This window comes from Anthonomus grandis, chromosome 7 (genome assembly GCF_022605725.1).
Source record: "Anthonomus grandis grandis chromosome 7, icAntGran1.3, whole genome shotgun sequence".
Taxonomy (NCBI): Eukaryota; Metazoa; Arthropoda; class Insecta; order Coleoptera; family Curculionidae; genus Anthonomus; species Anthonomus grandis.
The window spans coordinates 19,015,952-19,032,380 of record NC_065552.1 but is presented as its reverse complement, the minus strand read 5'-3'; the positions used below and the strand labels follow the sequence as shown (position 1 = coordinate 19,032,380).

Genomic DNA, 16,429 nt, shown 5'->3' with positions numbered 1-16,429 from the left:
GGTATGTTGTTTAAGTGAAACGCATTTGACATCTGACATCGAAGAAAATGAGTCTTTTATTGAAGGGTATACTGCAGTAAACTGTTTATCTAATTTTTGGTCCCTGGTTGTAAAACTAAAAATTTCGCAGGACAATATTATGATTGGTGCATGCTAGAGATCCAAATGCAGACCCAGCTCCCTTTTTCCAGTATTTAGAAGATAGCTTAGGTGATGTGATGTTTCATAGACAGCGAACCATTTTTTTAGGAGATTTTAATATATGCTGGTTAAAAAATACTAGTGACACAAGAAAAATAAAGAACATCATTCAGAGTTCAGGATTTAAACAAGTGGTAACAAAGGAGACTAGAATAACAAAAACTTCTTCTTCTCTTATTGATTACATAATAACCAATGATTTTAATCTGCAAGAAGTTCAAAGGGATTTTCAAAGCATAAGTGACCATGAAATAATTGGGGCAAATATACAAATACAGAAACCGCCAGAAGAAAAATCGCTTTTCTACTGCAGAAATCTGAGTGACGAGAATATTGCTAATATAGCTGAGGAACTAATAGGAAAAACATGGAATTACACCTCTGTAAATGTAGATGTTATTTATTCGGATTTTATTACTAACATTCAGACAGCCTTAGATAAACTTGTACCAAAAATGAAAATTAATCCTAAAAAAACGTGGATAAATGAAGATGTAAAACAGTTACAGGAAAAAAGAGACAAGGCCTATAAAATATTCTCTATGACAAAACAGGAAGCAGATTGGGAAAACTTTAAGAAATATAGAAATGAGGTTGTATCTGTGATAAGAAAAAATAAAAAACGGTACTACGAACAAAATATTGACAACTGCAAAGGGAACAGTAAAAAAATGTGGAGAGTTTTAAAGGACTTAGTCGGAACAAAAAAGCAGGGCAGTGAGCGGTTTACTGAGCTAAATTTTGAAAATTACAACGGCTTATTAGAGGAAAACTTTAACAACTTTTTTTTGGACGAAAATGAAGTTTCTAAAAGTATCGAGGATAGAGACTGGGAGGCGCCAGACCTAAATATTAAATCAAAACTCTCTCAATTTAAAACAATTAATATTTCACAGTTGAAAAAAATTGTATATGGTTTAAAAAACAAAGGCTCACGTGATTATTGTTTAAATGTTAAATTGGTAAAACAACTCTTTGACGTGATTAGATATCCTCTACTATATTTAATTAACACTTCAATAGTCACTAAGAAGGTACCTTATAACCTAAAAACTAGCATTGTAATTCCAATCCCCAAAGTGAATAAACCAACTGTTCCTTCGGAGGTTAGACCTGTAAATCTTTTACCAACTGTAGATAAGATCTTAGAGACTATAATTTGTAATCAATTGTGGGATTATCATGAGAAAAATCATTTGTTGTGTGAGGGACAATCAGGATTCAGAAGTCAACATTCCTGCGAATCTGCAATCCAGTATGTATGTACAAATTGGAGAGAGAAAATGAACAATGGTGAAATACTTCTTGGTGTATTCGTAGATCTTAAGCGTGCGTTCGAAACCATTGATCGTAGAATTCTTTTAAAGAAAATGAGGCTTTATGGTATTGATGATTATGCTCTAAGTTGGATTGATAATTATCTAAAGGACAGGTTTCAAAGGACAAAAATAGGACATAGGGTATCTCAAAAAAAGGAAAGTGTACTGGGTGTACCCCAAGGAAGTGTTTTGGGTCCCTTATTGTTTATTCTTTATATAAATGACCTGAATAGGATATTAAATAGATGTTTTATACACCTATTTGCAGACGATACCCTCATATCCGTCTCTGGAAAAGATTATTTAGAAATTGTAAATATATTAAATAGTGAGCTTAATGTGTTGTATGATTGGCTATGTAAAAATAGATTAAAACTGAATTCTTTAAAGACTAAATGTATGGTAGTAGGATCAGTAATGAAATGTAAATATTTTTTCGATTTAGGATTGTCTTTGTTCATAAATGGTTCACCTATAGAGTTTGTAACTGAAATTAAATATTTAGGTGTGATCCTTGATCCGCAATTAAATTTTTCAAGTCATGTAAATTATTTATGTAAGAAAATAGGAAAAAAAGTAGGGTTTTTTAATAGAATATCGTATGTTGTTTCTAAATGCTCAAAAATGTTAATTTACAAAACTATAATTTTACCTCACTTCACGTATTGTAGTTCATTATTGATTTCTTGCAACAAAGAAGAGATACAAAAATTACAAATACAGCGAAATAAAATAATGCGTGTATTATTGAATTGTAGCAAATATGTGCCGACTAAAGACATGTTAAATTCTTTAAATTGGTTAAATGTTAAGCAAAACATAAAAAAGGCAAATCTTTCTATTGTATATAAATTTGAAAATAACTTATTGCCAGGGTATCTCAACGTTTATTTAAAAAGAAGAGTACAATTCCATAACTATAACATTAGATCTAAGCAAAACATTAGGCAGGTAACGACATCCGCGTTACAAAAAACTTTGTTTTACGAGGGACTGTGCATGTTTAATAGGGGGCTATTTGTTTATTTACGCAATCAAAATTGATTTTTTGTTTTCTGTTAAGTAGATATAAGTAGCCAAGTGCTAAATAAAAAGATTATTTATTTATTTATTTATTTTATTTATTTATTTATTTATTTTATGATAGTAAGCATTGATATTTCTCTTAATTATTATCGATCATGCAACAAACACTGCAAAGGAACAAATAACATTTTAGAATTAAATTAGGTGTTCAAATATTCCACCGTTTTCTCGCACGCACAACGTACATCACTTCATTTCTGCTTTACAGGATTTTCTGATCATTTCTGGGGTAATTCTGTTAACAGCGACCTACATTATACCACATTTTTGAGAAAACCCCATGTGAAAAAATTAAGCGGTGTTATGTCAGAGGATCTCCCGGGCCATCCTACTAGTTCCAGGTTATTTATCCATTTGTTGAAAAATCTGTTATTTCTTTAAACCGTTATTAATATTCGTAATAAAATTCCATAATAATAAGTTCATTACATAATGGAGCGCCGTCTTGTTGGAAATATAAGTTTTCCCGGGTAGCTACTGGAAGTTCCATAAGTGCTGCCGCTATGTTAGTTTCTAAGACATTCAAATACCTCTTCGAGTTTAAGTTTTCATAAAAAAAAGACACATTCACGTGGGTATAGTTTGGTCTCATAATTTTTTTAAAATAAACCACTGACAAAGGCCATTCTTCTAATCGCATCGCCTTTCCTTCGCAGTCCCTGGCAGGCCATTCACGATAGGGGTGATATTTATGACATTTTAAGATACTATTCACCGTTGACCTGCGCGGTCACATCTGTTGTGGCTGCAACTTGACGTAAAGACCTACGAGTAGTCTCAACCACGCTTTACATTACAAAAAACTTTCTTTATTTTCGTCTAGAAGTGTGTTGCTCTTTAACGTAGAACAATTCCCGTAAGCTACAAGATTTTCTTTCAGACGCCTACACATTGCCCTACCAGGATTTCGGCTTTCTAGATATTTATTTAAATACAGGGGCCAATTAAAAAGATTTGTTTTTATATTAAATAAAAGTGGAACTCAATAACAACATAAAACATGAAATTAACTTACCTACACATGCACCTTGCCTAAAAGACATAATCGGACAAAATGTTGATCTAATAACATGACTTTTATGTCTATTTTGGAATTTTCGTTTAAGTTGTAGGCCTCCCATAGAATCCGCAATACTAAAACAAAAAGATATCAGTGTGACACTGAGTGGATATGCAACATTTGTAGTTGTCGAGGTACACAAACCTGAACAAACACATGGAATTATTACTAGCATTAACTAGCAATAAGGGATTCCGCGCTTCTCTGCTTATCCAAGTTCTATAACATAAACTAGTTACAAAACAGTGTGGATCAATAGTAATTTTTCTTGCTTTTAAAAGGCCACCATTTAGTTCGCATAAAACGCTAACTATTTCTCCACGCTCGTTACCTAAAAAAACGTTTTATAATAAAAATTACATTTTAATCTACAGGGTGTTTGGAAGGTAGGTGCAATCCTTTAAGGGAATAACAATTCGGCGTACTCTTTACCAGTAAATGCCATTTCACGATAGTGTCCAATAAAACGTGAAGGAACACGATTTAAAGATCGGTAGATGAGATACTTAATACGTAAGTCAGTTCGTGCTAATTATACCAAATTAGTCTTGAGAGCAGATGCTAAGAAACTAGAAGTGAAAAAGACACTTTTTTGTTTATTAATCCGGTCTCCTTTAAGTGCAGACCAGGTACAAAATAATACTAGCTTAGGCAAATTTATGTTTACTTGAGCTGCCCCACTTAAAGAGATATAATAAGTCTGAAAATTCGCCAGACATCGGTATGAATGATAACTTAAAATAAACGACAGTGCATATTCTTAAAAAGTGAAAAGATCTAGGGCTGTGGAAAGTAGGTACCATAGTGTATGAAATAAGACCATAACAATGTTTGGTAATAGACTGATTTATTGTATGCTTGATTCCTCTGAATACAGTTTGGTTGTGACGCATTATAACAATAACACAACCTCGGAACAAGGTTATAATCGAGGTTATAATAATATAACAAACCTTGATGGCACCACATCTTTCCCTTTCGAAAGAATGGCTTTTATCCGCGCATGATGGAAGACATTCATTGTCCATTTGAAAAGATGTAGCGTTACAATAACACCTTAAGCCTGAATCTAAATTACCTTTCTGATTTTTTTTTCAAACTACCATCTAAATTATACAATGTTAGGATTTATGAAATAAATTGTAATCTATAATAATAATTCTTGATACGAATATATAGTAAATAAAACAATAGTTCAAGTACATAGTAATGATAATAATAATACTATTTACATATTATTATGACAAGCTCCTCCGCCCTTGAGGGAAATGTTTGAGAAGCAATTTGAAAACAAACTACTATTATTATTATATCATACTGTGTCGTCAATCTGTAACTATTTTGCCAGAGGTACCACTAAAGTTAATTCTTAAAAATAGGAAAAAATAGAACAGTTTTTTAAAGCTACTCACTATCACTTTTGGCACTTTGGCAGTACTTCTGCACTCGGTTTTTATGCACTTTAAGTTCTTTTCCGTTTTCACTGTACAGTTTACAATATCAATACTTATTACTACAAAAGGACCTTTGAACCAAGGATCAAGTTTTGTGAGATTTTCGTTGTTAATCATAATCAAGTCACCTGGCTTTAAATTGAGACCTTGAGATGTTTGATCGTATTTAACCTTGCGTTTTTCTTCCGATTTGACCAAAAATTCCCTAGTTCGTTGTAAGGAAAATTGCATGCGTTGTCGAACTTCTTGGTAGTAAGCGTCAATGTCATAAACCGGGTCAATTTTGTTTGTCAGTTCGTTAGGAATTTCAGGATTTTTGCAAAAACTAGCTCAAAAGGAGTATAGTTATGCAAAACTCCTGGTGTTGTATTATAACAAAATGAAAAATATTTAAGACCACTGTCCCAGTCTGTCCGCGTTTCATTAACGTATGATCGCAAGTATTCATTTAATACCCTATGAGTTCTTTCGCACCCCCCAATGCTTTGATGGTGGTAGGCGGTAGAAAATTTGTGGCTAATATTCAGTAAGCTAGACAACTTCTTCATAACTTCATTTTTGTATTCGGTACCCAAATCCGTTCGGATCTCTTTCATGGGGGCGAAAACTAAAATAAAGTTGTCCATGATAGCTCTTGCTACAGTTGATGCCTCTTTATTTGGCACTGGTACGACTACGAGGTATTTGGTCAACTCGCACTGCATAGTTACAGCGTAAACATTGTTTTTATCACTCTTAGTGAATAGTCCAATTGTGTCTATGCACACTATGTCGAAAGCCTGTTGCGGAGTTGGTGTAATGATCATGGGTTCCTTATGGGTGATTTTGCTTTTATTTATTTGGCACTTTCTGCAGTGTTTTACGTAGCTTGCAACGTCACGCGCCATATTCTTCCATCGATACTTGGTCCTTATCTTCTTTAGTAGCCTCTTTTGGCCGCAATGGCCTCCAAAAAGCGGGTCATTGTGGAATTTCTCTATAACTCCTTGTTTTTCTTTGTCGTCATTAATTGTTTTGGTATCACCATATAAAAATACTTCCAAGTTGTCTAAACAATCTTGTCCTACTAACTTGAAATCGTCTAATGAGCACGTGCTAAATATTTTATCATTTGTTTTTAATTTTAATTTTTGCAAATTGTTTTCACGAGCCAAAATTTTAAGCTGAGACAATGTTTTCCCTAAAGAAAAATTGCCATTGGTGAAACATATTTTGCTTTCAGCGCTGATTTTATTTTTTCCCCATTTTTCCTCAATTATCCTTAGATAATCTGGCTTAAGCGTGAATTTTACTGATGGGATTTTAAATAAATTGTAATTGTCATTTGCGAATTTTAATTTATTGCAATTTTCTTGAGTTTTTGCCGAGGTTTCTGCCAGCTAGGACTACTTGTTTTTTCTGTGTCATCGACCTGGTGATTGCTAAAATTCTATGACAGTCTGACGTCATGTTTTTGAGATCCTCAATTGTAATTCTTGATAATGCATCTGCTACCACGTTATCACTTCCCTTAATGTATTCTATTGCGAAATCATATTCTTCCAAGTCTAGTCTCATACGCATAAGTTTGGATGATGGATTTTTCATTGAGAATAGGTAAACTAACGGCCTGTGGTCAGATTTAACTAAGAAGGTTTTTCCATATAAGTAGGGTCGAAAATGGATAATTCCCCAATGTATTGCTGCTAGTTCTTTTTCTATGACGGATTTATTAATTTCTCCTTTAGTGAAGCTTCGTGAAGCGTATGCTGATGGGAGATCTTGACCCTTTGAGTTTTGAGAAAGAACTGCCCCGCAGGCTTCTTTTGACGCGTCCGTTGTAAGAATAAAGGGCTTCTCAAAATCTGGATATTTCAAGATTTGTGGGTCGATGAGCATTTGCTTCAGTTTCTGGAACGACCTTTGGCATTCTTCAGTCCATAGGAACTGCGCATTCTTTTTTGTAAGCTTCCTTAAGGGTTCCGTTATTTCAGCGAAATTTTGTATAAACCGTCGATAGTAGTTGCAAAAACTGGTACACCTGACGTCATCACCTGATTGTGGTGTAGGGTACTTAAGAATTGCGTCTTATTTCGACTCATCCGGCAAAATGCCGTCGGCACGTATTTGGTGACCTAGGAAATAGCAGTTGTTTTGGAAAAATTAACATTTAGTTGGATTTAGTTTTAAATTGAATTTTCGACAAGTGTCAAAAACGTTTCTTAAATTTTGAAGGTGATGGCCTACTGAGCATCCTATTACAATTATGTCGTCCATGTAGAGAAAAGCCTTTTCAGGTGTTATACCGGCAAAAGCGATGCTCATCATCCTTTGGAAACTATTTGGGCTGACTTTAAGACCAAATGGCAAACGAGTGAAGCGATAGGAAGCTGTGTTTGTGCTGAAGGTGGTGATATCCCGTGAGCTTTCTTCCAGTGGGATCTGGTGAAATCCAGATTTTAAGTCGAGTGTTGAGAGTCATTTGGCTCTTCCCAGTTGATCCAAGATATCATCGATTCTCGCTATGGGAAACTTATCAGCACAAAGTTTCTTGTTGATTTGCCTGTAGTCAATTACAAGTCGTCATTTTTTCTCGCCATTAGATTTTTTAGGGACAAGCAGTATTGGACTATTGTATTCTGCTTGAGACGGCTCAATTATGTTATCCTTTAACATTTTCTACTTGGGAATTGATTTCGCCTATCTGGGTATGTGGTGTTCTGTAGTTTTTTATGTACACAGGGGTATCATCTGCTAGTCTTAGCTTTTGCTTATAAAAATTATTTGTAGTTGATGTATCTGTGTCCAGTGCAAAAATATCCGAAAATTCCTGACTCAAGTTTATGAGGTCGTTCTTTACAAAATCTGCAGCGTCGGCTGTGTTTAAATTCTTTAGTAACAGCTTATTTCTATCTTGTTTGTTACTGTTGTTTTTGCTATCCATGTGAAAAATGTTGTAATTACATAAGTTTTGGCATTTAATTTTTGGGTTTCTGATGGTAATACTGTTGAAATTTGTATTTAGTATCCTTACAAAGGGTGATTGGCTAGATGCTATGGTGCTGGCGGTAAAAACTTCAAGGGCTATCTCCTCATTCTGAACTACAGAGTCTTGTTTTAAATTTTTAAGTGAGTTGAGTTGCCTCACAACCTCAGATCTTGGTAGAATTATCAAGACGTCTTCCTTTGGACTATTATATATTGGTATTGTTATATTATATCCTTCTTTGGATTTTATTGTCATAGTTCCTATAGAGTTGGTATGCCCTTCTGCCACCCCCTTTATTTGGCTAACTGTGGCTATTCCTCTGAATACAGTTTGGTTGTGACGCATTATAACAATAACACAACCTCGGAACAAGGTTATAATCGAGGTTATAATAATATAACATAATATAACAAACCTTGATGGTACCACAGGGCTTTTCCCTAAACCTTTTTTCCCCTATTACCCTATAGCAGCCACACTACAGGTTTAAGACAAGGTGGCTTTGGCGTAGTAGGTTGAGCAATGAAGACTACTGGGTGTAGAACTCACTACTTTATTCACAAAAATGAAAACTATTTATATCATTCTTAAGATAACAATTCGTGGAAATTATAAAAATCAAGATGAGCAACATAATCATAATTTCAGCTATTTGCCAATTACGACCTTGCGAACTTATAACAAATGTGAGCTTAAAATCCATCGCAAATACTCTGATCGACTAACGTAAACAATTTTATATAATTATGCAAGGATACTTAAATCTACCAAAAAATGTAAAAATACTAAAAAATGTCATTTAGACATATTTCTCCGCTCTCACTGCTTTCTGCTGGAGGAATGTTTAAGGGTCGGAGTTCCACCATCGTCGTCTCGTTGGGGTCATATGTAGATCGACGTCACTTGTACTGCCTCTTCATAACCCATAAGGATATGCAACATATCGAGATAATGATCAATATGGTGCAGCCACTTGCAGTGTAGGAGTGAAGTGTAAATTTCTTCCATATTTCGCCTTCCAACTCCTGACCTAGTCGCTGCTCGTCCAATGAAAGGTTAGTAAAGTCATCTGCTACGTTGAATACGGGTTCCCTCAAAAAACTGCTGACTAGATTGGTTTTTGCTTGGTGCAGGTCGGTGATATTAACAAATGTTGATGTTTTTGTATAGCTTGACACAACAGGAACGGTATCGAAGCGTTTTGCCATTATACTATTTTGTTTGGTTTTTAAGATGCATGCTTCGGTTAGTTGAATTATGCCGGTGGTATTTACTAATATTTCTTCCCCTATGTGGTTGCAGGTAATGGCGATGTTTATTGGATTTGGCGAAATAAACATCCATGTATTTGGCGTGAAAAGCTGTTTCCATATGGTGGTGTGCAGTTCGTGTGTGTTTTTATGTTGCATGGCTTCCCTTAATGTCGTTGATATATTTCGTCAATGACGTAATTTGGACTGGCGTCTATATTTCTAATTCGTTGTCGGTGAACACAGGTATTTGTTGCTTCGGCGTTGCCAGAATGTCATTAGGTATTTCCAGAGACCAGTAGGAATTGTTTTCAACAAGAAAGGCTGTTGGATATACTTCCATGAGGTTGAAATTGGAAATATCTTCAATGGCAAAATATGTGAACATTTTGGCCAATTGCCGTCCCTCTTCTTGTAGCAACGTTCTTATGGGTATCTGCTTTATTTTCAAATGGGATGGTTACTTCGCGTTGGCTTTCTGAAGGATATTGTGAACTTAGGCTGGTGATAGGATGTTAAATATCGATCCTTATTCGAAAAGTATCTGGAACAGTTTCAGGTAGTAACCACTTATTTCAGTGATGAAGTTAGATGCCAGCTGAGACCATCAGAATATGGATGTTGACTTCATTGCTGCACAATTTCCATGCTGTGGCTTATTTCTTTTTGAAAGCGATTTATGTGCTGTTCCATTTTCACTTCTGTTTCATTGACTTACGAAATGGCAGAGATCATGACTTTGGTTTGGTGTTTGGAGGCTTGGAGTAGTTCTTCTTTGTTGGTCTGCAGGCTGTCGATAAACTTCGTCGTTCTCTCCAAAAACTGACGTTAGAAATTGGCCAAATAGGCCTCTTCTTTTGCGGCGAACTCCAAATATTCCATTGTTAAGCAATTCTATTTCTTTCTTTTTATCTAGGAGATGGTGTGCAAAGGTTTGACACTTAATTGCTGTCGAAAGTTGCTTTGCTTCCTCGCATAAACTCTGGAACTGTCCCATTACTTGTGAGACTTTTTCACTGTCATCATCAATTCGACTTTTGTTGATGTTGAGTTGAAGCCTGAACTCTCCTATTCTTGACATTCCCAACTGTTCGATAAATAAACCTTGCTGTACCATAGTAGGATGTGTACTAGTGTAGTAGTAATTCCATGTTTTTGACGTCTACTACGATGAATGTTTGGACCTTTCTTTGCAATGGTTACATTGGTGTGCACTGCCTGCACGGTTTGTCGATGATCTTGTTTTTTTTTACAGGGCAACGGGATTAAGTTCGTTATTGCCCTTTTCGTTTCAGTATCTCCTTTTTGGAGGGTGACTACTCGAACCTTGTTGTTCTCACTCGGATGCACCTTGGTTATTTTTGCTAACGGCCATCTTGATGGATTAACGTTATCTTCTTTGATTAGCACCACTGTCCCAATTTTTACGTTGTCTTTTTCTTCTTTCCATTTGTACCGCATTTGTAGCCTACTTAGATATTCTGTGGTTCATACTTTCCAGAAATCCTTCTTCATTTTGTGGATAATTTCCATCTCTGAGACACATAGTGGCCGTCTCTATTTGTCTCGAACCAGGCAAATGGACCTACTAGTGGTGTCCCAATTAGAAAGTGACCTGGCGTAAATATAATTTCAGTGTCTGTAGTGTCACTTATTGCACAAAGTGGCCGAGAGTTGAGGCACGCTTCTATTTGATATACCAATGTTGACAATTATTCGAATGTTAATGTGGTTTCTCCAATTACTCTTCGTAGGTGGTATTTTGTAGACTTAACTCCGGCTTCCCAAAGTCCTCCAAAGTGTGGTGAGGCGGGCGGAATAAAATGCCATCTGGTCCCTGCGGTGCTGATAGCGTCTTGAACTTCTTGGGTTTCAGTTATCTTCCTTATTTCGTTTTCTATGTGATTCGCTGCTCCGACGAACGTAGTACCATTATCACTGTATATATCTGTACATTGTCCTCTTCGTGATTTGAATCTTCTGTACGCTGCCGAGAAGGTTTCTGTGGTCATGTCACTTACTATTTCAATGTGGATTGCTCTAGTTGCCATACACTCAAAAATCGCTATGTATTCATTGTATGATTTGTGAACTCTCCCTTTTGTTGTTCTGACACATATCAAGCCTGCATAGTCGATTCCGGCGTGAGAAAAGGGGAGTGATGCTGTGACCCGTTCTTTTGGCAGGTCTCCCATTATCTGCTGCGCTGCTTGTTGCTTATATCTGATGCATCTTATGCACTTATTTATCATAGTTGCAATTGCTCGTTTTGCGTTGATGATCCAAAACTTTTGTCTGATGTAGGTTAAGGTTAACTGGTTACCTCCGTGTAATGTTTTTTCGTTGTTAGATGGTAGTTTCTGGGCACGATGATTGGATGTTTTTGATTGAATGATATATCAGCATTCTTGAGTCTTCTTCCTACGCGCATTATTCCATTTTGATCCGATATTGGGTGCAGGTTCTGTAAGTTGCTTCTTTTGTCAATGTTTTTGCGGTGTTTGAGTGGTTTCATTTTCTCTGTAAATTCTGAATCTTGTATGCAGCGGATGACGGTTTCCAATGTTATCTGTAGTTCTTTTGGAGATAAATTTCCTCTTCAGGAGATTCTTTTTTCATTCTTCTGCATATTGAAAGGACCCTTAGCACTTAGTCTTGACGAAAAACGACTCCACACCTGTTCTCGTGGTGGTGACACATGATTGGTGACATTTGGTTTTCTTCAGTTCTGGGAATTTTTATTTTTTTTTGACATTCTTCTTTGTTGTACAACCAATTTGGTCCTTTCCACCATAATTGTGATTCGTTGAGAGCGATAATGTCGATACCTCTCGAGACTACATCAGCTGGGTTGTCTTGAGATTTGACATGGTTCCAGTTCTGCGGTGGTATTAATTTCAATATCTTCGAGACTCGGTTAGCGACGAACGTGTTCCATCTCGTGGTATCTCCTTTAATCCATCCTAACGTGATCATTGAATCCGTCCATGCATAGATCTCTGACCAATCTGTTGTGAGGGCCTTTTTCGTTTTGTCCATTAGCTTAGCAAGTAATACTGCAGCACAAAATTCTAGTTTTGGAAGGGTGATCCGGTTCCTTGCTGGGGCTACTTTGGATTTAGCCTGAAGCATAGTAATATTAGTTGTATTTCCAGTTCTTATTCTACTGTAGATTACTGCACCGTATGCCTTTTCTGATGCGTCGCAGAATCCTACGAGTTCAATTTCCTTGTTGTCGTATTGAATCCATCTTGAAATTCGGGTTTTTGAAATGCTCTTTGTTTCTTCTTGAAATGTCTGCCATTTCTTGTAGAGTTCTCCTTCGACAATTTTATCCCAAGTTAATGATAGCAATCATAGATCCTGAATAATTAGTTTTGCTCTAATGGTAAAGGGCGCTAACCATCCTAATAGGTCAAATATGTTTGCAATTTCTGACAGCATCTGCCTCTTAGTGTTGATGGTTCTTGTCGTCGCATTGACCTTGAAGTGAAAGCTATCGTCGGCTGGAGTCCATAATATTCCTAGTGACTTTTTCACCTCTTCTTTACCAATTTCCACGGTGCTTTTTTTTTAATTCTTCTGGAGTTTTTTGCAAAAATTCTTTGGAATTGCTGGACCATTTCCTCAGTGTGAACTTTCCAGATTTTAGCAGCTTAATTAACTCATTGTAATGTGCATGTGCTTCTGTGACACTTTTGGCACCAGAGAGTAAGTCATCGACATAGAAGTCTTCCAGGAGAATCTTGCTGATGCTGTTTTAAAGTTTCTTTCTTCGTCGTAGGTTAGCTGGTGAAGGGTTCTTATGGCTAAGAATGGTGCTGCGCCTGTTTCATAGGTTACTGTGGTCAATCGGAATTCTTGTTATGGTTCGTCTGGATGCTCTCTCCATACGATCCGTTGGTATTCCTGATCTGCAGTGTCCACTTTTATTTGTCTATATATTTTTTTGTCTGCAATAAATTCAACTCGGTGTTTTCGCCAGCGTAGTATGATATCTGCTAGGTCGTTTTGTAACCTGGGTCCGGTATGCATTGCTTTGTTTAAACTCTGCTGGTTGTTTTACACGATGCGTCGCATACTACCCTTAGTTTTGTAGTTGTACTATCTTCTCTTGTGACAGCTTGGTGGGGTATGTAGTATTTTCCTTGGTTGTTCGCATATCTCGGCAATCTCCCCACGTGCCCGAGCCTCAGGTAGTCTTCCGTAAATACTATACTGGTCGTAAAGGTTCCTGTTTTTCGTGAATTTTTTCTTTAACTGTTAAAATCTTGCTACGGCTCAAGACTTTGATTCCCTTATTTGAGGTGGGTACTCCTTAAATGGCAGCTTTACCGTGTAACTTCCATCCTTGTTTCTTGCTATTGTTTTTTGGAAGAACTCTTCACACATTTGGTCTTCTGGCTTGATCTGTTGTTGATGTGGGACTTCTTCTATTTCCCAAAATTTGGTTAATTCATTTTTTTCTTCTGTTCTTGATACAATGCTCTTTATTTGCAGTTGTTTACTTTTTTAATGATGATCATTGTCCCAGAGATGATCCACCCAAATTTGCTCTGCAATCTTCTCTGCCCTATCAGTCCATTCTGCTTGTTGAGCCCTTCCAGTATTATTTTCCCGTGTTCTTCTGCTCCTAATAGTATGTCGATGGGTTCTATTGTATTGTATGTAGGATCCGCTAGAATTGTATTTTGTCATTCTTTTAGGTCTATTTCGCTTAACGGTTCACTGGGGAGCACCTTCGTAATCCTTGGTAACACGAGTACTTGCTGTACTTGCTGGGGAATCTTGGCCTTAATTGAACTTCGACTTTTGACTTGGAAACACTTGATTCATTGTCGCCGATTCCTGATATTTCGGCACGAATTTTTTGCCTTGGTAATGCTAAAGCTCGTGCAGCTTCTTCAGTAATGAATGAAGACTGAGAACCCTGGTCAATTAGTACTCTTAGTTAATGGGACGTGCCGTCGTTCGCTCTACCTTGGATTAGTGCTTAGCCAGCAGAACTTCTTTTTTCCTTTTTTCAGCTGCGTGGTGAGTGATTTGATAGTAATTTCTTGAATTATGACTCATTGTATTAGAATCATTATATCTTGGATTGTCTTGGAATAGATTGTGTCAAAAACAGAAAGTGCCAAATAGTGTCCTCGATTGCATAGTTGGCATACTAGATTTCTTTGGGACTTGTCGTTTTTCCCTGAATTAAGTGTTTCGAGTGACTGAAACCTTCTTTTTAGAACTTCTAAAATCTCTTCTAGTGTGGAGTCTTCTAGAGGCTTTTCTAAACTTTGCTCGTACATTTTTATGATTTCTGGATCCCATTTCTTGCATATGATTCTTCCTACCATTGGATACCAAGATGAAGTGTCAAAGCCTAGATTTTTAATGCCTTACAAGCATTCGGTGGTGACTTCATACAATTAAGTTTATGTACTGTACATAATTGTCGGGAACTCGAAGATCTTGTCCACCAACTTTGACACAATGAGTCGTTTGTTTTGATATCGCTGTTTCAATAGATTCCATGTGGCATCGTAGTTTCCATCTGTTGCGAGTAAATGTCTTATGGTGTTTTGTGCTTCTCCTCGAAGAAGGGACTTAAGGTGCTGAAGCTTCTGTGCATTTGATAACTTGTTGTTTTGATGGATAACTCTTGTAAAGAGATCGTCGAACGTGGGCCACTTTTCGTACAATCCGCTAAATGTCGGAATGTTCATTGTTGGAATGGGTGTGTTGTTTAATACATCCTGCCCCTCCTTGATTTTTTCTTCCAGCTGCTCCATAATCTCATCGTAAGACCTTGACTAGACGGTGGGCTGCTAAGTATTCTTTGTTGGTGGTGCCTTTGCAGAGGATCTCGTTGTGAAGTTGCTGAATGGAACCCCATTGATTTCTGGTGTCTTCTTTTAAAAATTCATATCGAGTTGTAGATTTGTTCCTACGAAGTTCATTTTGAATTTCATCAATCAGGAATTCAAATTCTTGGATCACTATTTCTTTTCAGCACTGCTTTGCCTTATTCTCCTCTTCTGCTTTTTTGCACGTCTTCATTCTTCATTTGCACAAGTTCATTAATTTGGTTAAAATATTTCTTCGTAAAATAAGTATAGCTGGCCTCTCCTATTCTTTTCAGCTTCTCGTCGTTTTCTACTATGGCTTCCCATATCCCGTCTCCCTGTTCGTTTCGCTGAGTAATATATGTTGGTGTCTTTCTTGCATGTGAATCTTTCTTTACGTTGACTAGAAGTTGCTCTAATTCTCCCGCTAGCTCGTGATGGCGGAGGATAATTTTATTTGTTTCTTCCATTGCTTTCTCGATGATGGACACGGCTGTTTGGCTTGATCTGCCTTTCTTGCTTGACTACTTTGGCTGGCTTGATTGCTTTGCGTGGCTTGACTGACTTGTCTGCTTTGACTCACTTGACTGCTTTGATTTGAAGATGGAGACGGCCCTTTTTGGCGGTTACTCCTGACTTGACTGCTCGAAGGACCATGAGAAGATCTAGCGCTTTTCCCTAAACCTTTTTTCCTTACTACCCAATGGCAGCCTCACTATAGGATTAAGACAAGGTGGCTTGGCCGTAGTAGGTTCAGCAATGAAGACTACTGGGTGTAGAACCCAATACTACTTTATTCACAAAAATTAACAACAATTTATATCAATCTTAAGAAAATAATTCGTGGTAATTATAAAAATCAAGATGAGCAACGTAATCATAATTTCAACTATATGCCAATTACGACCTTGCGAATTTATAACAAACGTGAGCTTAAAATCCATCGCAAACACCTTGATCGACTAACATAAACAATTTTATATAATTATGCATGGATGGATTAGCTACCAAAAAATTTAAAAATACTAAAAAATGCCGCTTAGACAAAAAGAGTTAACAAAAACAATGAAAGCAATTCTATTTAATTTTATTTAAGCCTCAATTTTTTTTCACGCTTCAATGTCTTTATTTTTTATCTCAGTTAACACAAATGCTTGGAATTACTTGGTATTTGATTTAATAAACATTAGACAACACAAAGTTAAATTTAAAATCTAGATATCAATTGTAGCCTCCACTTTATTACTGATTAAG

General features: G+C 36.5%; 1 protein-coding gene across 4 annotated transcripts in view; it reads right to left on the bottom strand.

Moving 5' to 3' along the window:
• The window catches only part of LOC126738233 (WD repeat-containing protein 13-like), a 129,497-nt gene that overhangs the window by 70,252 nt on the left and 42,816 nt on the right, over positions 1-16,429 (bottom strand). For all 4 annotated transcript variants that reach the window (XM_050443472.1, XM_050443468.1, XM_050443470.1 and 1 more), the window contains 2 exons: positions 3,811-3,997; positions 3,622-3,740 (listed from right to left, as the gene is read on the bottom strand). In XM_050443472.1, the coding sequence (XP_050299429.1) occupies positions 3,622-3,740; positions 3,811-3,997 (306 nt within the window). The remainder of the gene's footprint in view (positions 1-3,621; positions 3,741-3,810; positions 3,998-16,429) is intronic.